The 18,734-nt window shown below is 32.3% G+C and overlaps 1 protein-coding gene across 4 annotated transcripts in view; it reads right to left on the bottom strand.

Annotated features, from left to right (window-relative positions):
* The window catches only part of LOC138706149 (YLP motif-containing protein 1-like), a 186,413-nt gene that overhangs the window by 97,110 nt on the left and 70,569 nt on the right, over positions 1 to 18,734 (bottom strand). For all 4 annotated transcript variants that reach the window (XR_011333954.1, XM_069835260.1, XM_069835341.1 and 1 more), the window contains 2 exons: positions 8,953 to 11,202; positions 7,108 to 7,253 (listed from right to left, as the gene is read on the bottom strand). Coding sequence is in view for 3 of the 4 variants with exons in the window: in XM_069835260.1 (XP_069691361.1) it covers positions 7,108 to 7,253; positions 8,953 to 11,202 (2,396 nt within the window). In the remaining variant the exon portion in view is untranslated. The remainder of the gene's footprint in view (positions 1 to 7,107; positions 7,254 to 8,952; positions 11,203 to 18,734) is intronic.

The following is an 18,734-nucleotide window of genomic DNA, read 5'->3' on the forward strand; positions in this document are numbered from 1 at the left end:
TCATTATACTTGAATACATACACACAATATCTTTGAGTTGAGGTGCAGGGTATTATAGGAGGTGCATCAAATAAGAATAGGCACGTATAACTTTCTGTTAAACAAAGTTAACTTCACCTAAAAACACTATCCATAGGTTAGTTCACACAAACTGGGGTCTCTTGATTGAAGGTTACTGCTTGTTTCGAAATACAATAGTTAGTCCATTCATGCAGTGTTCCCAAGCATGCTCCTCTGAATTCTGTCTGCCTTAGTTTTTGTATGTACAAGTTCAATTTCTTCATTCTACGCCATATTGTTCCCTAATTATTTTTTTATTTTATTAATAGAACAGAGAATCGATTATATTTAGTAATTACATATACATACATAAAAATGACTTTTAAGGAACCCGGAAGTTCATTGCCGCCCTCACATAAGCCCGCCATTGCTCCCTATCCTGTGCAAGATTAATCCAGTCCCTATCATCATATCCCACCTCCCTCAAATCCATTTTAATATTATCTTCCCATCTACGTCTCGGCCTCCCCAAAGGTCTTTTTCCCTCCGGTCTCCCAACTAACACTCTATATGCATTCCTGGATTCGCCCATATGTGCTACATGCCCTGCCCATCTCAAACGTCTGGATTTAATGTTCCTAATTATGTGCTACATGCCCTGCCCATCTCAAACGTCTGGATTTAATGTTCCTAATTATGTCAGGTGAAGAATACAATGCGTGCAGTTCTGTGTTGTGTAACTTTCTCCATTCTCCTGTAACTTCAGCCCTCTTAGCCCCAAATATTTTCCTAAGCACCTTATTCTCAAACATCCGTAACCTCTGTTCCTCTCTCAGAGTGAGAGTCCAAGTTTCACAACCATACAGAACAACCGGTAATATAACTGTTTTATAAATTCTAACTTTCAGATTTTTTGACAGCAGACTAGATGATAAAAGCTTCTCAACCGAATAATAACAGGCATTTCCCATATTTATTCTGCGTTTAATTTCCTCCCGAGTATCATTTATATTTGTTACTGTTGCTCCAAGATATTTGAATTTTTCCACCCCTTCGAAGGCTAAATCTCCAATTTTTATATTTCCATTTCGTACAATATTCTGGTCACGAGACATAATCATATACTTTGTCTTTTCGGGATTTACTTCCTAACCTATCTCTTTACTTGCTTCAAGTAAAATTTCCGTGGTTTCCCTAATCGTTTGTGGATTTTCTCCTAACATATTAACGTCATCCGCATAGACAAGCAACTGATGTAACCCGTTCAATTCCAAACCCTCTCTGTTATCCTGGACTTTCCTAATGGCATATTCTAAAGCGAAGTTAAAAAGTAAAGGTGATGGTGCATCTCCCTGCTTTAGCCCACAGTATATTTAGTAATTAATATCATAAAATTTGATTATCGTCGAAATTCTATTAATTGTTGTTTTTGTCGATCATAAACCTGTACATTTCCCCTGGCTGACGTAACATTCGCATAATCTCGAATATCTAGTCATATCCTGATCCCCTTTTCTGATTCGAATCATCTGTAGTGGAGCAAATGCTTTTTGTTGAGTGGAATATAAATCTATGTTTTGTTATAGACTTTTCTTTCCTGTACGTGATCACAGAAAAAGTATGCCCAATGTTCTTGTGATGCAGGCATCTCAGAGTATTGTCGACTACAGTAAACTCTCGATTATCCGCAGATGCATTATCCACTTTATGGATTAACTGCAGGCCTTTTAGACACTTAATGAAATTAAAATAATTTAAGTCCATGGCACATTTTTATATTTTAATAATTAAATAATTCAAATTTCTTCTCGAACATCTTAGTTGCGAATTATTTGCAGTTTTCGATTATTCGCGGTTTTTCTACCCGCAGTTACCGCAGACAATTGAGAGTCTACTGTATTAGTTTTAATGTAAAAAAAATGCAGGATTCAATTGCAGTGCTGCGAATATTGAGAACAAAGGTAGACAAAAAAATCTTGATTACAAGTTCGTTCCTATATCCACAATGCTTCAATTGTAATAAAGGTTTATAGTCATTTATACTTCTTCTTTATACTCTGTATAAAAACAAATTTAATAAGCATAATTATCTTGTATAGTTAATTATTCACAACATTCTATGTTTTCAATGCATATGACACTTTCTTTGCCAGATAAATGTTAGTATAACCAATACAATATTATAAAATGATAGTAAACGATGAACTTAAAAATATGAACTAATCCTTTAAGTCTTACTTGTCAAATACCGGAATTATTAAAACGTTTAGTAATTCAGTACAGATGGACAAACAATTTCCACTTTTCTGAAAATATGCAAACATCAACAATAAAACAATACCGGAGCAATTTCTCCACGTTATTATTTTCATGTATACTTTGTACTGCATTGGTAATAATGATATCTTTAAAATCTAGTTAATGAAATTGTCAGCTGATATTATACACACAGTGATTAAAACAAACGTATTTCTTGGTTTGTTGATTTGCTTTTACTTACAATGAGTCACATCTCAGAACATTCAACGCAATTTTGATATATCTCAGTTCATTTTGATTCTTTTCGTGCTTGAAACAATAATAACACATTCAAATTTATCTATGGTAAATACTTCCATTTGCATGAGAATAAATCTAAGCAATTGGTGCAAAAAAACTTCTTGTGAAATTATATTCGATTATGGTGATTATGGCAAAAAGTCTCTCCAAAATGGGTCAACAAGTGGTAATTCAGGATTTTAGTGCTATAGGGTGGGTGTCAATACAAAGGAATTCATATACAAAACCATTCTTAACCTTATGTAGCTATCAAAAATAAGAGACAATGTACATTTGACGATAGGCATTAACTTATCATATGGCAATACACACTCACATACTGTGAATGATGGCCTGGAAACCCTACAAAAAATGCTTAAGTTTCATACTGTCTGTCATATAATCTCCAAATTCGACTTGTTGCTGTATAACTTTCAAAAAGCTTTCAAGGACGCATTAACTAGGGGTGGTGAAGAGGTAAAGGAAGTTCTGTGCAAATGGTTCAGAATGCAGTCACAGAATGATTTTTCTGACAACAATGGAAAATTGCATAAGCACTAAAAATTCTCTAAAAACGTACGTTTTCATCTAACATCAAACTTAACATCATTTTCTATAAAAGAGGTCAGAGTTTCTATTTGATCGTAACTTATATACAATGGCTCTAAATCTTCTTGAAGTTCATACTTTCATAAAATCTTTGGAACACATATTTTGAACATCCCAATACTTTCTTGATACCCAATTTTCTCTAATTACAAAGTAAAAACGTATATTTATCTAAATCTTAACATCAAAACTTATGCTATTACACACTACATGAAAAATTAAAATGTCAAATGGTGTATAGAGGGAAGCTTTTACCACTATCAACCCCACCGAAGCAAGTGAAAAACAAAATACACTCATACAGATAGGGTAGTGATAAGATAAATAGATTAGTGTGCATCAAAACTGCCTGGTGCAAAGAAAAAGGATTCAATACATGTAGTGTAAACATTAAGTAGGTTTTGTTAGTTTTCACAAAAACTACATTCCCAAAACAAAATATTGCTCAACAGCAATGTGAACTTTCCAATGTTTAGCCATCAAAGGTTAGTAATAATATATTCAATTCCATTTAATGACTGTAATATAAGAATGCTACATAAATTACCTTAAAATATGTAACTTAAGGTGATCCAATAGCAGAGGAGGAAGCAGAATGTAGTATTTGTATGAGATTCTTTACTTAGAAAGAAGAGCAATAATGTAATTGAACTGACATCTCCAACTGAATATTAAACAAGAGTTCACTATCTATGATTTACTAAGTAAGTTATACCAATTATCATATATGTATCCTTAACAACCTCTTTTTGAGCCAACCGATGTCTTTCGAAGGTCTGCCTGCTTTACAGATTATATAGCTTATCAATCTGCATTCTATTCTATGATGTGATTGTAACAGCAAATAATAGCAAACTCAAAATGAGAAATAAGTTGAATATACATCTATTAATAAATGGTATAAGTTACTACACGAATTCAATTAATTCAGAAAACAATTATCTATACACCTAACCTATTAAAAAAACAAAGACAAAGTTTTTCAGACAATAATAGCCTAAGGTGTAGCACATTATGTGAATTGAAGATAAACTGACCACATCTACCAAAAACACTGTCAACCTTAATAAAAGATTAATATGTTCCAGAAAACAATGGTCTGTAGTGCATTATGAGGACGGAAGTAAGAAATGAACACATCCAGTGAAAAATGTTACCAATATTATTCTTCTCGTATTGTTCAAAGAAAATAGTAACATTAGTACACCTAATGCAAAACATCACAAAGTCTTAAAAAAAAAAAAAGTCAAGTTCAGAGTCTGACCTAAAATAGCACGTAAGAATGATACCAAAAATGCTACCAACTTTATAAACAAGAAACTAATGGACTCTCAGAACAAAAGAGAGAAAAAGTCTAAGGGAAAATATTATCGATAACCAAAAATCTCTTTAATATTAGTAGAAAATATGGAATGAAAAAGTCTATACATAAAATGAAAGCTATGGTGATGCAAGATGAACAGCTGAGAATCAGAGTCTTAGAGAACAATATAAACAGAACAAGTTAGAACTTTCAAACCTCTTGGGACAACTGGTAAAGAAGATATAAATAATAAAATAAGTATAATAAAGTAAATGGAATTATTAGAATGAATTTTGGTAAAAACATGTTAGTTCTGTTCGACTTAAGACTTCATAAAATTATAACACAACAGATGTTCACTTTAGGCTTTGAGGAGGAATTATGGTAAAAGGCTAGAGGCACAACAGATGAGATTCTCCACAACTTCACGGGAGACATAAGAACAGACCAAATTCCAAATAAAAAATAAGTGAAAACTTAAAGCAACAACTTAATATAGTTGTAGACAAAGAAAAATTAAGTGTTCACGTAGGCTTCCGCGGTTGGTGTACATGGTGTGTGGATAAGCTTCAGGGCTTCTACTGCGTTGTCTTGGTATTAGTGGCTGACATTTCGACCGCTGTGTTGTGGTCATCTTCAGAGTAGTTGTTGGATAAAGAAATAGTCTGCGAGCTCGTGTATATATATATATATATATATATATATATATATATATATATATATATATATAGTAGTCTCGATGGGGGAGTACTTGCGGTGATAGGTCGTAGATTCTCCTTCTGGCATCTGATTGGTCCTACGTTGTCCAATCCGGTTGAGGTCTGTATGAAGGGGAGTATTCATATTAAATACTGGCCCTCATAAGGTCCGAAAGAGTGACCTTGATACCGTGCCCGATGTCCGGATGAAGGGGGGCGCCGCGTACATGTGGAGACCTGGTTTCTTATTCTTAAGTATAGGTCGTAGGTTCTCCTTCTGGCATCTGATTGGTCCTACAATTGGACAATGTAGGACCAATCAGATGCCAGAAGGAGAACCTACGACCTATCACCGCAAGTACTCCCCCCATCGCGACTACTATATATATATATATATATATGAGCTCGCAGACTATTTCCTTATCCAACAACTGCTCTGAAGATGACCACAACACAGCAGTCGAAACGTCAGCCACTAACACCAAGACAACGTGGTAGAAGCCCTGAAGCTTATCCACACACCAAATAAAAATTAAATTTAAAAAATCATATACAACAAATACATAAGACTAAAAAAAAAAAAAAGGATAAATGTGGGAAAATCAGACAAGCATTGATCAGACCAGATTTCAGCCTTGGAATGGGCCCTGAAGGCTTAAATCTTATCAGCAGAAAGACAAGAACAACTAAAAAGAATTATGTACTAGATGAAAGAACTGTGACCAAAACAGTACATCATGAAAATGAAAAATGTCTGGGAAAGTATGGTAATGTTCAATACTAGAATATTATGAGAACTGTAAAGAAAATGAATCTAGAAAAAATGCTACAGACCCTTAAAAACATTATCAGCTTAAGATCGTAGTGACCTGAATGAAAAATAAAATGAATAATCTGGTTACCCAACTTGAAAATACTGTATTATCCATACGCACAGTTCAGTTTCAGAATAATTTTGTGGTTAAGATGTAAAAGAACAAATCTCTGAAATGTAGTTAGAACTTAGAGAACTGAAGAATACCAACCAGCATTATGTATGCTCCAGGAGGGTTGAAGAACCTAAATACTGTATATGTAAAAGTAGCGTTATATTCTTAAAAATGTAAAAAAGTAGTATTATTGAAAAACATCACTTTTTTCTTTAAATTAGCATTATTCACGTATTAAGTCCTAATTTCGCGATTTCGCAAATGGGAATTTTGCATGTCCCAAATATAATATGCTTTGTGCTGAAGACTTCATTTCAAAATATTTCACTGTAAACATACTGAAAAATCACATCCGAAACACTAGAATAATGTTTCACACTAGGAAATGTTCTGCCAACGATTTCGTGCATATCACCAAAGCAGAAGAAGAAAAAGTAGATTTCCTAACTATAATCTGTTCAATGAAGATGAGGTGATGTAAACAGCTACACATCAATCACTACATCACTACCAATGATAACTACGTTTCATAGTTAATTCATAACAACCCAAAAATCCAAGAAATGCTTAATTTAAACTCCTTGAAACATAAATGGCCAACAACTTACAGTATTTGCTAATGATAAACATAACAATGTAACTTCATATGTTGCAAGAACTCTTATTTTTGGAACTTGTAAATAATTATTCCATATTTTTTAGGAACATACCCCAGCATGATGTTTCATGAGATCACAGATACCTACAACGGACGGAGTAGTAAATATGATAGAACGTGAACACAAGACAGCGAAAATGGAGACCACCAAAATACAGGATTTGTATTTGGATCGCTGTACACTCTTCCACAGTTTAGACCAAACCTTTTGAACATATCTATTTCTTTATTATAAACAGTAACAACACAAGTCAACGAGATTTTTAAATATGTGATAACGAAAAGTGTGGTTCATGTTTGAAGGTCTATAAATAAAAAATGGCTGGGCTAAAGTTGCAAATATCATCAAGAATGAAGGCAAATTATACACACCTCCTGGCATAGGGTTCCCTGTTGAATGAGCCATCCCCATCTCTATCCCACTTTGAACGTTCTGGCTCGGGTAAAAGTGGAACATCAGGAGGTGCACTCCGATCTTCAGGGGGCAAATCACCTTCTTCTCCAAGTATTTTATTTGCCTGTGAACACAGAAATTTCACTGAAAATTGAACATTGCAAAGCACATGAAATGCAGAAAGATTGTTGAGAGAACTACTCTGACATTTTTCACACTGCTGCCATGACCATCAACAACTATACGCCGTCTTACTTCATACCTAAATTTGGACAGAATCTCAAAATATTTTACCGTTATTTCCAATTATTTAATCTGTGTGTATTTTCACTTAATATCAATTGATAATAATAACAACAACACAGCACACCAGAGGCTTGCTCAATGTATTTTCAGTATGGTGACTGAAGCATGTACTTCCGTATCACAGAAAGGCGATAGTATCGTAGATTTGCCAAACTAAACAAGCCGAACCTTGTAATGAATAAGGAGCGGATTCCTATGTAATTAAATATTCTTTTTGCGTGTGATAAAACACAATTAATAAAGTTAAAAATTCCGAACATGAAGTTTCAAGTTTAAAACCCGAATTTTATTTCACATAAAAACACATATTTTCACAAAAAAATTATGTAAATACATATTTTCAGGAAATTTACGTACTATAAACACATAAATCTTGGAGTTTTTTTAATTAAATAATTTTTTACAAGAACTTATAAATATTTTAAAACTAAATCGATTATATCACTCAGAAGTACGTTATCTTTTTTAAGAATTCTTGGTTGCTTCGTGTTTCTAAGCGCTATGTGGTGTATCCGTGATCCATTTTCGTAATAGTATCGCCTCAAGTTCTGAGAACTGCTAGGCAGCATATCAGTGTTATTATTAGAGAATAAATTAACATGGACAAGGAGGAGAGATCTTGTAACACATAATTAGGAATGTTTATTGTTGCTGAAGGTGATTTCATTCCACGTTTTGTTTGTGAAACACAACAGATAGGAGCTCGGGTATAAATATTATTTAATTTAAACAAATCTCTCGCTTCTCGCTCATGCCTATCAAGTAAGGCAATACATCTTGTTGTGATTCCCTGTCATCGGGTTCGTCAATCGATATCCTTCAAGATATACTGAAAGATGGTTATTTAAAAAACGATTTGGCTTTCCTATTAGCAAATTTAAACATTTTGTGTGACACCATAAAAAACTCGAAACATCCAAAAACCTGTTGTCTGAAACAGGGAGGTGAGTGCCGTGGAAATTAAACTAGACTTGCTACCAAGTTCAGAAGCACAATTACTAAGGAACAAATTCCATAATGTGTTTGGGAAAAACATTGGATATAAAAAAATGTGTAAAGTAGCTCAAGTATTGGAAGATGTCCTGTAGGTGAAATTGACGGTGTTTGTGTTTGTCACATTCCTCTCTTTAAATATGCACGTCTGACGTCCTGTGATGTGGAAAGATCGTTTTCACAGTATAAGTCGTTGTTCAGATATAATCGGCATGCATTTGTGATGGAGAATTTGGAGATGACCTTTGTTGTTCACTGCAATTCTCGGCCAACTACTAGCACTCAAGTGTGGTTGGTGAGTACCTAGTAACATTTTTTTTTCAAGTTAAGTAAGGTATTTTTGTCATATTAAAAAAAAATATTCTTTTTATTTTTAGAAAATATTTTCGTACTTTTTAGCACATAAAAAATAAATATATTTAAATTTTTTAGCACATAAAAATCCGCTCCATACTAATGAGATAAACAGTTTGAATTCTTCTCCAGCCTAATAGGAACTTCTGAACCATAAGTGTAATCCTTACCTGTCCTACAGGTCCAATGTCTGGTTGCTGCATCCTATCATCGGGTCCAAATCGGCTGCCACCTCTCCCACCACCGCGCTGCCAATTCATGTCATCACTTGGACTCCTTTCAAATCCACCTCTCCCACGAGCTCGTCCTCTGCCCCCACGACCTCTGCCGAACTCAGAGCCATAATCTGCAGGGCCTCCGCGACCACCTTCTTGCTGCTGGAAGTCTCTGGGAGGTGGGAAGTCATGTGGTCCGCCACGACCAAAGTCCGACTCTCCTGGATAATCTCGCTGTCCTGGATATCCATAGTCACCACCAAATGGAGGTCCAGAGAATCTGTCTTTTGGACCTTGAAAATTATCCCTAGGTCCTCCAAAATTATCTCTGGGGCCAAATCTGTCTCCTGCACCTGGAAAATTGTCTCTTGGTCCCTGATATCCATCCCTAGGGCCTTGAAAATTATCTCTGGGACCTTGAAATCCGCCATCTCTAGGCCCTTGGAAATTATCTCTATTTCCTTGAAATCCATCTCTTGGACCCTGGAAATTGTCCCTTGGGCCTTGGAAATTATCTCTGGAACCAAAGAAGTTATCCCTTCCTTGGAAATTATCGCGAGGACCATCCATTGGTCCTTGAAAGTTGTCTCTCTGCCCTTGGAAATTCTCTCTCATGCCCTGGAAGTTGTCCCTCATACCTTGAGTATTGTCCTTTCCTGGCCCGTCAAAGCGAGGTGGACCTTGATTCCAGCCTCCTCGGTTGGGACCATCCATTCCGTCACCCCAATTTCGAGGACCTGGAGGTCCCCCATACTGTCCTGAACCAAATCCCTGGTTCTGCTGTCCAAAATTACTTGGACCAAATCCCTGATTACCTCCTTGGAAACTCCCTCCCTGGCTGTTGGGTCCGTAACTTTGGTTTCCTGGGCCAAATCCTTGTGACTGACCTTGATTTCCAGGACCGTATCCTTGGTTGCCAGAACCAAAGCCTTGGTTTCCATCTGGGCCAAATCCACGTGGCCCCATGTTGTTAGGAGGCCCATATCCCTGAGGATCTTGATTTCCTGAACCCATAGACTGGTTGGGTCCCTGATTTCCTGTATTAGGTCCCTGATTTCCCATACCAAATGGCTGATTGGGGCCAATGTTCTGTGTGTTTTGCTGGTTGTCAATTTTGTTTGCACCTGGGCCAAAATTCTGGTTGCCGGGTGGTTGACTAAAGTTTCCTTTAGGTGACTGGCCCTGAGTGCCTTGACCAAAACCTGGAACATTTGGAGAATTTCGATTCCCAGGACCAAAACTCGGAGATTGTTGGAATGGTGCTTTACCAGGTACACTCCCTGTCTTATCACTCTGCTCAGCAGTACCGGATGCTGGCATGGGACCTATAAAACCACCAGCCGCCTTGTCTGCAGTTCGTTCATCAATGTCATGACCAATAGACAACTCTCTCTCTTCTGCCGTAGCTTTTTTACTGTCCTTCTGCTTATCCTGTTCGGTGATGAGGTCCAAACCTGGAATACCATCACCTGAGCTTTTCATGAAATCCAATTTCATTGTACTGCCAGACTTTTCATCTTTCTGCTCAGACTTCTCCCCTTCTGGAGTACTCTTCTTCTCTTCACCAGTAGGAAACTGAGTGGGACTCACCAAATTTGGTGGTTTCTGTGTCTTTGGCGAGCTTCCAAAATCTGCAGAACCACGATTAGACACCCCTTTCATATCCTGTTGGGGTAAAGACGGTGGTGGAACACCGAAATTGGTATTCGGCTCTACAAAATCACCTGCACCTCTATTCAATCCACCTTGTTGCAATTTTGAATCTTGCTTCGATAATCCTGGGCCTCCAAATCCAGGTCCACTTTTCGAGTCTTGGTTAGGTCCAGATGAAGGCCCAAAACCTCCTGTCTGAGGACCAAATGTTTCAGGGCCTCCACTATTTGGACCCGGTCGCTGACTTCCACTGTGGTCACCAAATGCTGCTGAGGAGTCAGGACCTCCTGACTTAGGCCCGTGATCTCCGTATCCTCCGAATTCCCCAGACTTCTGGTCTCTAAAACCGGGACCACCGAAGTTCTGCTCCTGTGACATGTGACTGCCTCCGAAATTGCCAGGTCCCCTATTAGAACCGAAATCATCTTGTCCCATACCACCACCTCTTCCACCCCTGCCAAAACCAGCTCCTCGTCCACGGCCCCTTCCTCTGCCAGTCATTCCACCGCGTCCGGAGTGGTCAGACTGTTGGAAGCCATCACCACCAGATTCCTGCGGAAACAATTATACCTGTCACAACATAGCTAATTTCTTGGTTTGCATATTAATAATACAATACATTGGAAAAATCATATCAAAGAAATAACCCCCAAACTTAGCTCAGCATGCTTCGCAATTAGGTCGTTACAACAATTTCTAAACAGCAGTATCTTAAAGACAATATATTTTGCATATTTTCATTCCATTATGTCCTACAGAATAATATTTTGGGGAAATTCTGCAGATAGTTAAAATATATTCTTATTACAAAAAAGAGCCATTAGAATAATAGCTGGAGCAAAGGCTAGAGAATCATGTAGATTATTTAAAAAAAAATTAGAGATTCTAACCTTAACAAATCAATACATATACTCTACAATAAATTTCCTCTTATGTAATAAAGAAAATTTTCCAACTAACTCAGCCACACATAGTATAAATACCCGCAGAAGGAATGATTTTCATACGCCATCATCAAATTTATCATGCTTTCAAAGGGGAGTATGTTACATGGCGATAAAAATGTTCAATAGTCTTCCTGAAGACATTAAGAATCATAGCCAAAACCCTGCATTATTTAAGGTAAAACTAAAAAATTACTTAATAGCTTACACTTTCTATTCTGTAGATGAATTCTAGACATTTCACAGCACTGTGTAAATATTTTAATACTATTAAATGGTAAACATATTACATTGTATAAAATATTATTGTTATTAAGGTATTAATTCTGTACATATTTCATATTTGTATTTTATTGTTAAACGTAAGAATTGGATATGTTCTTTATTCTATGCTATAAATCAAATGTAAGAATATTATGGAACAAATAAATCTATCTATCTATCTATCTATCTATCTATCTATCTATCTATCTATCTATCTATCTATCTATCTATCTATCTATCTATCTATCTATCTATCTATCTATCTATCTATCTATCTATCTATCTATCTATCTATCTATCTATCTATCTATCTATCTATCTATCTATCTATCTATCTATCTATCTATCTATCTATCTATCTATCTATCTATCTATCTATCTATCTATCTATCTATCTATCTATCTATCTATCTATCTATCTATCTATCTATCTATCTATCTATCTATCTATCTATCTATCTATCTATCTATCTATCTATCTATCTATCTATCTATCTATCTATCTATCTATCTATCTATCTATCTATCTATCTATCTATCTATCTATCTATCTATCTATCTATCTATCTATCTATCTATCTATCTATCTATCTATCTATCTATCTATCTATCTATCTATCTATCTATCTATCTATCTATCTATCTATCTATCTATCTATCTATCTATCTATCTATCTATCTATCTATCTATCTATCTATCTATCTATCTATCTATCTATCTATCTATCTATCTATCTATCTATCTATCTATCTATCTATCTATCTATCTATCTATCTATCTATCTATCTATCTATCTATCTATCTATCTATCTATCTATCTATCTATCTATCTATCTATCTATCTATCTATCTATCTATCTATCTATCTATCTATCTATCTATCTATCTATCTATCTATCTATCTATCTATCTATCTATCTATCTATCTATCTATCTATCTATCTATCTATCTATCTATCTATCTATCTATCTATCTATCTATCTATCTATCTATCTATCTATCTATCTATCTATCTATCTATCTATCTATCTATCTATCTATCTATCTATCTATCTATCTATCTATCTATCTATCTATCTATCTATCTATCTATCTATCTATCTATCTATCTATCTATCTATCTATCTATCTATCTATCTATCTATCTATCTATCTATCTATCTATCTATCTATCTATCTATCTATCTATCTATCTATCTATCTATCTATCTATCTATCTATCTATCTATCTATCTATCTATCTATCTATCTATCTATCTATCTATCTATCTATCTATCTATCTATCTATCTATCTATCTATCTATCTATCTATCTATCTATCTATCTATCTATCTATCTATCTATCTATCTATCTATCTATCTATCTATCTATCTATCTATCTATCTATCTATCTATCTATCTATCTATCTATCTATCTATCTATCTATCTATCTATCTATCTATCTATCTATCTATCTATCTATCTATCTATCTATCTATCTATCTATCTATCTATCTATCTATCTATCTATCTATCTATCTATCTATCTATCTATCTATCTATCTATCTATCTATCTATCTATCTATCTATCTATCTATCTATCTATCTATCTATCTATCTATCTATCTATCTATCTATCTATCTATCTATCTATCTATCTATCTATCTATCTATCTATCTATCTATCTATCTATCTATCTATCTATCTATCTATCTATCTATCTATCTATCTATCTATCTATCTATCTATCTATCTATCTATCTATCTATCTATCTATCTATCTATCTATCTATCTATCTATCTATCTATCTATCTATCTATCTATCTATCTATCTATCTATCTATCTATCTATCTATCTATCTATCTATCTATCTATCTATCTATCTATCTATCTATCTATCTATCTATCTATCTATCTATCTATCTATCTATCTATCTATCTATCTATCTATCTATCTATCTATCTATCTATCTATCTATCTATCTATCTATCTATCTATCTATCTATCTATCTATCTATCTATCTATCTATCTATCTATCTATCTATCTATCTATCTATCTATCTATCTATCTATCTATCTATCTATCTATCTATCTATCTATCTATCTATCTATCTATCTATCTATCTATCTATCTATCTATCTATCTATCTATCTATCTATCTATCTATCTATCTATCTATCTATCTATCTATCTATCTATCTATCTATCTATCTATCTATCTATCTATCTATCTATCTATCTATCTATCTATCTATCTATCTATCTATCTATCTATCTATCTATCTATCTATCTATCTATCTATCTATCTATCTATCTATCTATCTATCTATCTATCTATCTATCTATCTATCTATCTATCTATCTATCTATCTATCTATCTATCTATCTATCTATCTATCTATCTATCTATCTATCTATCTATCTATCTATCTATCTATCTATCTATCTATCTATCTATCTATCTATCTATCTATCTATCTATCTATCTATCTATCTATCTATCTATCTATCTATCTATCTATCTATCTATCTATCTATCTATCTATCTATCTATCTATCTATCTATCTATCTATCTATCTATCTATCTATCTATCTATCTATCTATCTATCTATCTATCTATCTATCTATCTATCTATCTATCTATCTATCTATCTATCTATCTATCTATCTATCTATCTATCTATCTATCTATCTATCTATCTATCTATCTATCTATCTATCTATCTATCTATCTATCTATCTATCTATCTATCTATCTATCTATCTATCTATCTATCTATCTATCTATCTATCTATCTATCTATCTATCTATCTATCTATCTATCTATCTATCTATCTATCTATCTATCTATCTATCTATCTATCTATCTATCTATCTATCTATCTATCTATCTATCTATCTATCTATCTATCTATCTATCTATCTATCTATCTATCTATCTATCTATCTATCTATCTATCTATCTATCTATCTATCTATCTATCTATCTATCTATCTATCTATCTATCTATCTATCTATCTATCTATCTATCTATCTATCTATCTATCTATCTATCTATCTATCTATCTATCTATCTATCTATCTATCTATCTATCTATCTATCTATCTATCTATCTATCTATCTATCTATCTATCTATCTATCTATCTATCTATCTATCTATCTATCTATCTATCTATCTATCTATCTATCTATCTATCTATCTATCTATCTATCTATCTATCTATCTATCTATCTATCTATCTATCTATCTATCTATCTATCTATCTATCTATCTATCTATCTATCTATCTATCTATCTATCTATCTATCTATCTATCTATCTATCTATCTATCTATCTATCTATCTATCTATCTATCTATCTATCTATCTATCTATCTATCTATCTATCTATCTATCTATCTATCTATCTATCTATCTATCTATCTATCTATCTATCTATCTATCTATCTATCTATCTATCTATCTATCTATCTATCTATCTATCTATCTATCTATCTATCTATCTATCTATCTATCTATCTATCTATCTATCTATCTATCTATCTATCTATCTATCTATCTATCTATCTATCTATCTATCTATCTATCTATCTATCTATCTATCTATCTATCTATCTATCTATCTATCTATCTATCTATCTATCTATCTATCTATCTATCTATCTATCTATCTATCTATCTATCTATCTATCTATCTATCTATCTATCTATCTATCTATCTATCTATCTATCTATCTATCTATCTATCTATCTATCTATCTATCTATCTATCTATCTATCTATCTATCTATCTATCTATCTATCTATCTATCTATCTATCTATCTATCTATCTATCTATCTATCTATCTATCTATCTATCTATCTATCTATCTATCTATCTATCTATCTATCTATCTATCTATCTATCTATCTATCTATCTATCTATCTATCTATCTATCTATCTATCTATCTATCTATCTATCTATCTATCTATCTATCTATCTATCTATCTATCTATCTATCTATCTATCTATCTATCTATCTATCTATCTATCTATCTATCTATCTATCTATCTATCTATCTATCTATCTATCTATCTATCTATCTATCTATCTATCTATCTATCTATCTATCTATCTATCTATCTATCTATCTATCTATCTATCTATCTATCTATCTATCTATCTATCTATCTATCTATCTATCTATCTATCTATCTATCTATCTATCTATCTATCTATCTATCTATCTATCTATCTATCTATCTATCTATCTATCTATCTATCTATCTATCTATCTATCTATCTATCTATCTATCTATCTATCTATCTATCTATCTATCTATCTATCTATCTATCTATCTATCTATCTATCTATCTATCTATCTATCTATCTATCTATCTATCTATCTATCTATCTATCTATCTATCTATCTATCTATCTATCTATCTATCTATCTATCTATCTATCTATCTATCTATCTATCTATCTATCTATCTATCTATCTATCTATCTATCTATCTATCTATCTATCTATCTATCTATCTATCTATCTATCTATCTATCTATCTATCTATCTATCTATCTATCTATCTATCTATCTATCTATCTATCTATCTATCTATCTATCTATCTATCTATCTATCTATCTATCTATCTATCTATCTATCTATCTATCTATCTATCTATCTATCTATCTATCTATCTATCTATCTATCTATCTATCTATCTATCTATCTATCTATCTATCTATCTATCTATCTATCTATCTATCTATCTATCTATCTATCTATCTATCTATCTATCTATCTATCTATCTATCTATCTATCTATCTATCTATCTATCTATCTATCTATCTATCTATCTATCTATCTATCTATCTATCTATCTATCTATCTATCTATCTATCTATCTATCTATCTATCTATCTATCTATCTATCTATCTATCTATCTATCTATCTATCTATCTATCTATCTATCTATCTATCTATCTATCTATCTATCTATCTATCTATCTATCTATCTATCTATCTATCTATCTATCTATCTATCTATCTATCTATCTATCTATCTATCTATCTATCTATCTATCTATCTATCTATCTATCTATCTATCTATCTATCTATCTATCTATCTATCTATCTATCTATCTATCTATCTATCTATCTATCTATCTATCTATCTATCTATCTATCTATCTATCTATCTATCTATCTATCTATCTATCTATCTATCTATCTATCTATCTATCTATCTATCTATCTATCTATCTATCTATCTATCTATCTATCTATCTATCTATCTATCTATCTATCTATCTATCTATCTATCTATCTATCTATCTATCTATCTATCTATCTATCTATCTATCTATCTATCTATCTATCTATCTATCTATCTATCTATCTATCTATCTATCTATCTATCTATCTATCTATCTATCTATCTATCTATCTATCTATCTATCTATCTATCTATCTATCTATCTATCTATCTATCTATCTATCTATCTATCTATCTATCTATCTATCTATCTATCTATCTATCTATCTATCTATCTATCTATCTATCTATCTATCTATCTATCTATCTATCTATCTATCTATCTATCTATCTATCTATCTATCTATCTATCTATCTATCTATCTATCTATCTATCTATCTATCTATCTATCTATCTATCTATCTATCTATCTATCTATCTATCTATCTATCTATCTATCTATCTATCTATCTATCTATCTATCTATCTATCTATCTATCTATCTATCTATCTATCTATCTATCTATCTATCTATCTATCTATCTATCTATCTATCTATCTATCTATCTATCTATCTATCTATCTATCTATCTATCTATCTATCTATCTATCTATCTATCTATCTATCTATCTATCTATCTATCTATCTATCTATCTATCTATCTATCTATCTATCTATCTATCTATCTATCTATCTATCTATCTATCTATCTATCTATCTATCTATCTATCTATCTATCTATCTATCTATCTATCTATCTATCTATCTATCTATCTATCTATCTATCTATCTATCTATCTATCTATCTATCTATCTATCTATCTATCTATCTATCTATCTATCTATCTATCTATCTATCTATCTATCTATCTATCTATCTATCTATCTATCTATCTATCTATCTATCTATCTATCTATCTATCTATCTATCTATCTATCTATCTATCTATCTATCTATCTATCTATCTATCTATCTATCTATCTATCTATCTATCTATCTATCTATCTATCTATCTATCTATCTATCTATCTATCTATCTATCTATCTATCTATCTATCTATCTATCTATCTATCTATCTATCTATCTATCTATCTATCTATCTATCTATCTATCTATCTATCTATCTATCTATCTATCTATCTATCTATCTATCTATCTATCTATCTATCTATCTATCTATCTATCTATCTATCTATCTATCTATCTATCTATCTATCTATCTATCTATCTATCTATCTATCTATCTATCTATCTATCTATCTATCTATCTATCTATCTATCTATCTATCTATCTATCTATCTATCTATCTATCTATCTATCTATCTATCTATCTATCTATCTATCTATCTATCTATCTATCTATCTATCTATCTATCTATCTATCTATCTATCTATCTATCTATCTATCTATCTATCTATCTATCTATCTATCTATCTATCTATCTATCTATCTATCTATCTATCTATCTATCTATCTATCTATCTATCTATCTATCTATCTATCTATCTATCTATCTATCTATCTATCTATCTATCTATCTATCTATCTATCTATCTATCTATCTATCTATCTATCTATCTATCTATCTATCTATCTATCTATCTATCTATCTATCTATCTATC

The sequence above is a fragment of the Periplaneta americana genome, chromosome 1, assembly GCF_040183065.1.
Source record: "Periplaneta americana isolate PAMFEO1 chromosome 1, P.americana_PAMFEO1_priV1, whole genome shotgun sequence".
Lineage (NCBI taxonomy): Eukaryota > Metazoa > Arthropoda > Insecta > Blattodea > Blattidae > Periplaneta > Periplaneta americana.